Here is a 9102-nt window from a genome sequence, read left to right on the forward strand (position 1 = left end):
CAGGAGCTGAGTAGGGGCTGGGTGGGAGATTTGTTGGGTGCAAAGCCTGTCCCTTTGGGCAAGGGCAGAAGCTGCAATAATAAAAGAGGTGCAGGCTCACAGGCTCACCTGACTTTCCCTGTATAACCTGCCCTCATCTAGCCAAAGCCTCTTCTATCTCACTGCGTTTTATTTGCTTCTATATATACCTGGGGTGGTAGGTTTATATTTATTTAACATAACCCAAGAGTAGTGGCTGTAGGCACAAGGCATAGACATTGCTCGTGTAGCTGGATTCCTCAGTATTTATTAAAGTCCAAATCCTAAAACGAGAAAGGGAATTAAACAGGACCAGAATAATGTTTTCTAATCCCAGTGTCATCAAGTTGCCCTGACTCTAAATCACCCTCCCTGATTTAGTGTTTTCCCCAAAGCAAATTTCCCACTAAAAATGTTATTAGAAATGGCTGGAGCTCCCTGGTGGTTTAAGGAAATTTAAGAGCAATTGTCAGCTTTTTTAAATATATTTTTTATTACTTTTTTTTTTTTCCCATTTGTCTTAGAAAGAAATATGAAATCTGCATGCAACCTTCTAAATATTTCAAACATTTAAATAGCATATGATAATTTAGCAGTACAGTACATTATACAGAAAGATAATATAGGGAGACTTCCTATAGTATATTTACAAATGAAAAGGTAGTTTTGTTATTTTATTTTAAAAAGAGGAATGCACTGCTTAACATTGAAGTATTACATTCAAATAATGAATATGTTGTATTGTGACTAAAACATATATAGGTATTTATATGTTTGCCCTATCATATTTTTCATAAAAAGGTACCTTTTGAAGGCTTTTTTTTTTTTTTTTCTACAAATCTAGGAAATCATACACAATAGTCTTGAAGCTTAAAATGTCTCAGTACTGAAGCCACAAACATTCCGTAAGAACTTCAGGTGGGAAAAGCAAAAATAATTTCCTTAGCGGTAATAGAAAAACCAACCAACCGAGCTGGAAATGCTTTCTGATGTGGGAGTGTGTGGTTCGCTTCACCTCGCAGCCGGACCCCGAGTCCGTAAGAGAAGAGGTCCACAGGGACGGTCACACTCACTCGATGACGAGCCGAGGGACCTCACGTCGGGCCGGGTGGCGTCTCGGTGGCACCCTCCTCTTCATCCCGGGATGAAGGCAATGCCCCAGCAGGCACCACCGCCTTCCCAGCGCGAAAGGGGAAGGGACACAGCTGTATAATACCTGTACAAACCTTGCTGCTTGTCTAATGAGCTTATAAAGCTCGATTGCAATCATAGTGAAGTATGAATGAATAACATTAAAAAAAAAAAAAAAAACAGAACAAAAAAAGCCAACAAACTCTTTGAAATGCAAAGCATGAGTTTTCCCGACCTCAATACAAAGCAGACAGGTGTGAAATCTGAAGTGCATCAGATGCTCGTGAAATCTGGAAGCCTTTTGCACGCGGCTATAAAATGTAAAAACTGACCCTTGGTAAAAAGTGCTTTATAATAATATAGTATTTGTCTTGTGCCTGTGAGAGAGGAATAATCTTCTGCAGAGCCCAGTCCTACACCAGCCAAGGGAGTCCTTTCCATTCCTTGTGCAACTTCCTCTTATTCTTCATAAACCCTGGACAGGAGGAAAGCCAAGAGCAAAGTATTTAAACCATGAATGAAGCAGCTCCCTTCCAAATAATTAAAAACCAGAAGCCAGACTTTTAGCCTCTGCTTAAGTAAATTGGGAAGCAAGTTGTTGATGTGCTCTGCCACAGCTATTGGGACATGTAAGATGAGGAAATCCACATCCTATAACAGTCTTTAACCGCTAGAGAATCCGTCCCGCATACACGAGTATGAAGTACATCACGAGTTGTGTATTTGCGTTAGAATGGATAATAAATTAACAGTATCTGTCACGCTCGGAATAACAGCAGACTCCGTGTTATTTTTTCTAGTTTACAACCTGAGGAGAAAACCTGGCAGCGCTGTTTGCTGAAAAATCCTTCTTGGGCAAAGTCTTTAGGTGAAAGCAGTCTTCCTTGTCAAAAGGAAGGGGAAATCCAGGAAAAAGGAATGGGGAAAACCAGGGGCAACGCTGCTTTGGGGAAAACATTCGTGTTTGACTTCAAATTCCCTGCCTTTCCCTGGGGAGTAATTCAGTGGGCTTGGTGCAGCTGGCCCAAAGGCGCTGACAAATTGTTTACTTATTACGGAGACTTGGTTTAAATCAGGCCCTTTATGTCTGACACATCCACTTGGTGCTGCTTCGGCTGCAGCCCGGCTCGGCTGCCTTGCTCTGGGCTCCGGAGGAGAGCAGCAGAGGGGGAGCCCGTGCCTCTCCTGGGCTCACAGCTTGGGGCTGAGCATCCTCTGTCATTTCAATGATGCTTTATTTAAAAAAAAAAAAAAAAGTGTTTGAATGTGTTAAAAAAATGTGGATGCTGCGTTCATTGTCCAGCCTCTGTGTAGCTGCACTGGAGCTCGGTGAGACCTTGCTCATCTCTGCAGGGAAACGGGGCTTGCAACTCACTGTCTGCACTTAGATTTGGCTCGGGGAGTGAATTCCCCAGTGGAAAAGAAGCGTCAGGCTTTGGGGAGACTGTGCTGCACACGGAGGCTTTTTCCTGGCCATGACAGGACTTTGGCCGTTCCCTTGATTACGGATAGGGGCGGCAGCACCAACCATCAGGTGTTTGTTTTTCTCCATCTCGTCTATCTAGACCTGACGGTTTGCAAAAAAAGAAATTAAATCCTCCTTGCAAAGGAGAAGGTGGCGGTGCATCTTACCAGCACGTTACTTTTTCCCTGGCGTGGTGCAGTAGTTAAAATTGGCAAAGATTTGTGGCATTAGAAAGTATAGGTTTTGAGGTGCTGTGACCGGTGCGTGTGACACGAAGTGGGGTGGTCTCTTCCCTGCACGGCTGACTGCTTTCCTTGTGACTGTGTGGAAGTAATTTAGCGTTTCATCTTGGCTTTTTACCCGTAAAAAGGAGGTGAGTGCACGTACGTAACTGAGAACATCAGCTGACAAATAGTTTAACAGAAAACAAAGACTATTTATAGCTGTAGCCGCCTAATCCTAAAATAGAAGAGAGGAGTGCATGTCGCAGGAAAGAAATCACACCAAGCGTCCGCTGATATTTGTAGGTTTGGAAATGAAATGCCTCCTCCGTGACAGATGCAGCGGTCACAGCGCGTGCCTGCGCACCACGGCTCACCCAACTCACCCCCAAAATTTCCACCTGCGGAGCGAACTCACGCTTACCTGCCTTTCTCCTTCCATACTCGGTACCACTTCAGCAGCCTCACTGTGTTTTGGCGTTTGGGGTTCAGGCAGTGCTGCTGCTCGCCTCTGACCCGCGTCCACAGGGTCACGCTGCAAGGGAAGCGGGCAGGGGTTAGGGGCACCCAGCCCTCTGCTCTGCCTCCGGGGAAATGCCCGCGTCCCTCAGGGCACTCACCCAGGCAGGCAACGGCAGGGGTTTCCCGCTGAGTTTTACGGCAAGCATCTGAGTTGTAAAAAGGCTGGAGCGGATCTTCAGCTGTTATCAATCAGTGCGTGTCAGCCCTGTCCACAGGGCTAGGCTAAGTCGTACCAGATGAAGACATCCCCTTTATTTTTAAGCAGGGAGCTTGCTCTGCCTGTCTGCTAGATATTTTCTTTTGAGGTTAATAGCTGACTTAATTAGGGTTCAGTCAGGAAGCCGCAAGGTCCTTGCAGGAGAGGGTTCCCTTAGGCTCAACAACATTGCATGCAAGGAAAAAGATCCGACCTGGATCATCGATCCCCCCCCCAGCCCTCCCAATCAGCAATATCTAAACACTTGCACATGGCAGGGCACTCAGTGAAGCCATCCTGGTCGGTGTGCCACAGCCGAGGTGATGTGGGAGACCTGGGGCTGCTACCCAAAAGGGTGGCTCTCCAGAACCATTAAGACTGCTACCATATCTCAGGAATTAAAGTCAAATGGTTTTCCATTTTCGTTACTCATTTTTTTTTTTGTGATTAAAAAACCCTACCTAAAAAACTAAAATTTTTGTTAGATTTTTTTTTCCAATTTTTCATTTTTTTTTTCCCCATTTTCTGTAAATACCATCCGCAGCAGGGAAACGGTTTTCGATTTAACAAAAATATTGCAATGGAATTAGTTAAACACTGCTAGGAGCATGAGCAGAACAACAGCAGAAACCCAGAACTATCTGCGTATATCGATGGGATTCTAGCGTGGTTCGGTTCCCAAAGGAGCTGTGTCTCCCCCAGCCCAACAAGAAGCCCCTGCAAGCTTTTCCAGCTCCCCCCGGTGCAGAGGGGACGGCCCTCACTTGACGTAAAACCCTGCAGGTTGCCTCTCTCAGCCCAGCTGAGGGGCTCACCACGTTTCCTAGTTCAGTGTTGGACGCTGGGCTCAATTTCTTCTTCCCATCCAACCAACCTCCTTCCCTGCTCGCCGTCTCCACTCCACCTCCAGCAGGTGTGAGCTGAATTCACCAGAATGGGGCAATTTTCGGGCGATTTGTTGGGAGGGCTTGGCCCTTCCCAATGCATAGAAAAAGAGCCGATGGCCTCTGAGAGCCTCTGGGGCTGCAGACAACAGAAGGGCAGGGTCTCCGCTGAAAGCCAGGGTCCGTTTCTGCTCTAAGGGCACCCGCAGCCAGCCCCGAGGGGATCAGTACATTGAAGAGGATCCAGGAGCTCACCGAAGGCACGAGGCACGCAAGGTTTAAGGGACTCGAGGTTAGCGTGATGTTTCTCCATCCAGCAGCCACCTTCTCGGCCATGCCGTCTGCGCTGCCTGATGTCAGACCTTGGCTTGAGTTTTCCGTATGACGGAGCACAGAAGGCATTTCCAGAAAGTGATGGACAAGCTAAATCTCGGGAGGAGAGGAGCAGGAGCAGCTCTGGAAATCAGCAGTTCCCGATTGTGCACCAGAAAGAGTGAAGGAGGGCAGCTCGGGGACGACTAGGGCAGTGCAAGGAGGAGGAGATCCATGGTGTGCCTCTCCGGGGAACGACTGAGGCTTTTCCGACAGACACTTTGCTTTGATGCTGGGTGTAGGTCTTCTCTTCTGGAGGTGGGATGGCAGAGTGGACATCCCTGCGATGTCCCCGTGGTCCCCAGGGATTCCTGTGCGCTTCCTGGTGCTAAGGGCACAGCCTTGGGCGGTGGCATTTTGGGGCACCCTGAGCTAACCTGGCCCTGCACTGGTCTCCTGGCGATGCCCCCTTAGGGTGCAGATGTGCTGCAAGATTTTTTGGCAGGTGTAAGGGGACATGAAGGGGCACTGCAGGACCTGGTATCCTGGGCAAGGAGTTGGCTGAAGCTCCATGTCTCTTACACCTCCAGTGAGCTCCCTCAGGAGGGATTTGGGTGTCTGAAGGTCCCTGAGCCCAAATCCTCCTGGAGTGTCCATCCTTCCAGCACTAGGACGAGCACCCCTGGGTCAGCCTGTGACCCCTCAGTGCCTCGTGCCCCCACGCATTTTTTTGTGCAGCTCTGCCTACAAGCACCCTGTCCCCAGGGCCACCAGGGTCCTGGTTTGAGTCCTGAGGGGTTTTGACCAGACCGAGGACTCAGTTCGGCTGTCTCTTACCCTGTGCCACGGCTCTGCTGGGGGTGTGCGGCCAAAGACACATTCCTTCCTAAACTGCGTCCACACACCCACGCCTAATCTGCCAGACACCACGTACATCACGTTTCTCTCACGTGAGAAGACACAAGAGATTTCGAGGAGGGCGGGAGGGGAACCAGCTTCATTGACTCACGTCGAACAGTCACCACAGCAACAAAAAACGGGGGTGCAGGAATTCATCTCTTCCGTGCCTTGTCCGGAGACTCCTGACAAATTGGCTCTCTAAATATTAATTTAAGCTTGGTTTCAGTATGGACCTCGGGCTGCGTTGGGGTGGCTGGAAGGGCAGCGATGGCAGGGCATCAGCTGGCCCCGCGGGCGTCCCCAGGAGCACGGGAAAGTGGCGGGATGGCTCTGTCCCAGAGCTGCTGCAAGCCTCTGGGCTTGAATAGCATCAACCAGCCTGCTTGTGCGAGGTGTTGCCGATTTCCCAGCTTTCTTTTTCAAGTGAGAAGTTTCATCAACGAGCTGTATTTCCTCACCCGGGTGCTCCCCTCCCTGCAGGCTGCTGAGCCTGGCCCTGCCGCTCGCGGGCTGACGGGGTGGGAGGAAGGAGGGAGAGCTCCCCTGCCCCACGCTTCTGCTGCTCGAAGGTCGATGCAAAGAAAGTAATACTGCAAGGAGCTGATTCGGGCAGCGGTGCTCCTCTTCAGTCGCCGTTAGCTCGTCCCGGCTTCAGAGAATTGGGGACGACAGTCCCTGAGCTGTGCCTTGCTCCCAGGGATGCTGGTGTAAATCCGGAGAAGCCCGGCGCGGAGCTCCGTCCCTCCTCCGTGGCCCCTGTGGAACCTGGCCAGCCACTTCTGCGTGGGCAGGATCAGGCTCCTGGGGGTCTCGCCGTGATTGTGCCAGTCCCGTGGGCAGGATTTGGCCCCGGGGATGTTACAGAGCGCAGCGTGGCGGGGCAGGGCACTGAGGTCATGTTACAGCACCTTTCTGAGATGATGTGGATGGGGTGTGAAAGCTGGAGTAAATCAGTCCATGGCTTTTTGGGGTGTGCGGCTGCTCTCAGGATCCTTTTTTCCCTCTCTTAGGTGACAGGAGTTCATTGCAGTCTTCTCTGTTAACCTGCCCTTCTGTTGTTATCCAGCCCCACGTGCTGGTGCTTTGTGGGGCATTGTAAATTATCCAAAACAGGACAGAAAAACCCCACAAACCACCCGTATTTAAAATGGGGGGGAGGGAAAAATCACACCTCCTCTTGAACCAGCCGTCACAGATATCAAAAATCCCCGTACCTGCCCCAGTTTAATTCACCAGGGCACTGCTTTGAGATCCCAGCAGCATTGTTCACAGCTGGCAGTGAGGGCTGGAGGGAAGCACCCGCTGACACCCGGGGTGCTCCCACCGGGCACGGGGGGATCGATCGCTGCCCGCCGAGGTGGGCAAAAAAAATCAGGCTCTGGCTGGGATAACAACTCCTTGCAGAAAGCACCACGGACCGGATTCTGCTCTTGTTCTTACTCTGCTCATCCAAAGAAACTTGAGTGAACAGTTCTGGGTTTTACAGCAACAGCTTGCGGTAGTGTCTGTCCCTGTTTCCACTCAGACTAACGCTTCTCCTTTTCTTGCTGCCTGCTCAGGAAATAATCCTTCGAGCAGACGACTCTGTCAAAAACTGATAGCCGGGTTTTTGATCAGAGTTACAAATTTTACCGCATCTGTTACAGCAAATGACTTTTTCCGGGAGTGCCACAGCACGATGAAAGCAAAGAACAAAGAGGGAACTTGCAGCGTAAAGCAATGCAACCCAGTGACAAGGAAACAGAGAGCAAGAAACGAAGGAAAACTTACATAATCATCTCCTCCACGCAAAACGGGTACCTCGGCTTTATTTCCAGCTTCCGTACATTAGAGAATCTTATCTTAGGACCTTTCCTTGAACATTTGCACTTTACGCCTGGAAGAGAAGGCATTTACTGCAGAGCCTCCTGCATACCAAGCGTCCCTTCCCGCAGCCTGTGTGCCCCTACAAACTCCAGCTCGGTCTCGCAAGCCTCAGTGGGAAAAGCTGAATTTTGTAACGCTGTTGAGCTTAAAAAGAGTAATACTGCCTTGGCTACATCCCACGGAAAGGTAGCGGCTCCCTGAGAAATGTACTTCGGAGCACTGCGTGTGTTCTGAGGCTCGGGAAAGAGGGGAGCTTTTTAAAGTGCACCTGCTGTGATTAAATGTGATGGCATTTAACAGGAGGAAATGAAAGAGTCGGGACTCCCTTTAAACCGAGTAAGCAAACGCAATTCTCGGTGAGGTTCTCACCGCACTTGTGTCTCGCCTGGACTTTGTGGGACTTTCAGTCCTTTTGCCCCTCCCGGGGGCTCCGATGCATTCGCAGCCAGACAAAAGCTGAGCATTTTTTTTTTTTAAGCTGTGGTTTTCATGCGCAGCAGAAGGCAGCACGCTGGCAGCCTTGGTGCAGTTCGTGCCACCGCGTCAAACCCGGCTCTGTCTTTCCTGTGCAAGCCCCCGTGCGTTTTCAGGAGACATTGGAGGTGTGCTCCTGAATACCGGGGGCACAGCCTGGTGCCCAGCACCGGGGGCTGTTGGGCTCGCAGGGAAGCCCCAACTTTGCCGTTCGCGCTTCCCCGCTGCCTCCACCTTTGGGGACACCCACAGCTGCCTTACACCTTTACGTGCGTCACCTTCCCGACATGCAGGGGACCGCCAGACCCTCCTCGAGGGTCTCAGGAAACAAATGAAAAATAGGGGGAAAACCAACCCCCCCCCCCCCCGGGAGAGAAGTTTAAATAGGAATAGGCAGAAAAAAAAAACAAAACAGACCCTTACCTTCCACGCTGGCTAAGCACATCGCGATGAAGAGCAGGAGCAAAGCCACTGTCAGGAGCTTCATGGTGAGCCGGCGGGTGCTTCAAAAGCTCCGGGGGGGTTTAATTTGTCCCCTCGCCGGGTCCTGTCCCGGTCCCTGCCCCTGCCCCGGTCCCGGTCCCGGTCCCGGTCCCTGTCCCCGGGGCGGCTGCGGGCAGGGGAAGGAGCGGCTGCGGGCGGTGCTGCTGCCCGAGCTCTGCCGCTTTCCCCCGCGTGTCCTCTTTTAAAAGGGCTCATTTAAAGCCGCCGGCTCATTAATATGCAGGGCGACCGCGCGGCTCCCTCCGCTTCCCGGCCCCGGGAGAGAGGGCGGGCGGCGGGGAGGGGGCGAGAGAGGGAGGGAGGGGAGGGGATGGGGATGGGATGGGATGGGGCAGGACGGGGTGGGTCAGGATGGGGTGGGGTGGGATGGGGTGGGGTAGGATGGGACGGGACATGGTACGGTATGGCACGGTTTGGGGTGGGATGGGGTGGGGTAGGGTGGGATGGGACATGGTACGGTATGGCACGGTTTGGGGTGGGATGGTTTGGGATGGGGTGGGATGGGATGGGATGGGATGGGGTGGGGTGGGATGGGATGGGATGGGATGGGATGGGATGGGGCAGGATGGGGCAGGATGGGGTGGGTCAGGATGGGGTGGGTCAGGATGG

General features: G+C 51.5%; 1 protein-coding gene across 1 annotated transcript; it reads right to left on the reverse strand.

The window, feature by feature from the left end:
• Positions 1-489: 489 nt before the first annotated feature.
• CXCL14 (C-X-C motif chemokine ligand 14) lies at positions 490-8721 on the reverse strand. The gene is made up of 4 exons (XM_013175702.3): positions 8413-8721; positions 7420-7525; positions 3260-3370; positions 490-1624 (listed from the first exon to the last, which is right to left on the reverse strand). Exons 1-4 carry the CDS (start codon positions 8474-8476, stop codon positions 1609-1611), a joined length of 297 nt encoding a protein of 98 aa, XP_013031156.1. The 5' UTR covers positions 8477-8721; the 3' UTR covers positions 490-1608.
• Between the last annotated feature and the right edge of the window lie 381 nt (positions 8722-9102).

This window comes from Anser cygnoides, chromosome 14, assembly GCF_040182565.1.
Source record: "Anser cygnoides isolate HZ-2024a breed goose chromosome 14, Taihu_goose_T2T_genome, whole genome shotgun sequence".
Lineage (NCBI taxonomy): Eukaryota > Metazoa > Chordata > Aves > Anseriformes > Anatidae > Anser > Anser cygnoides.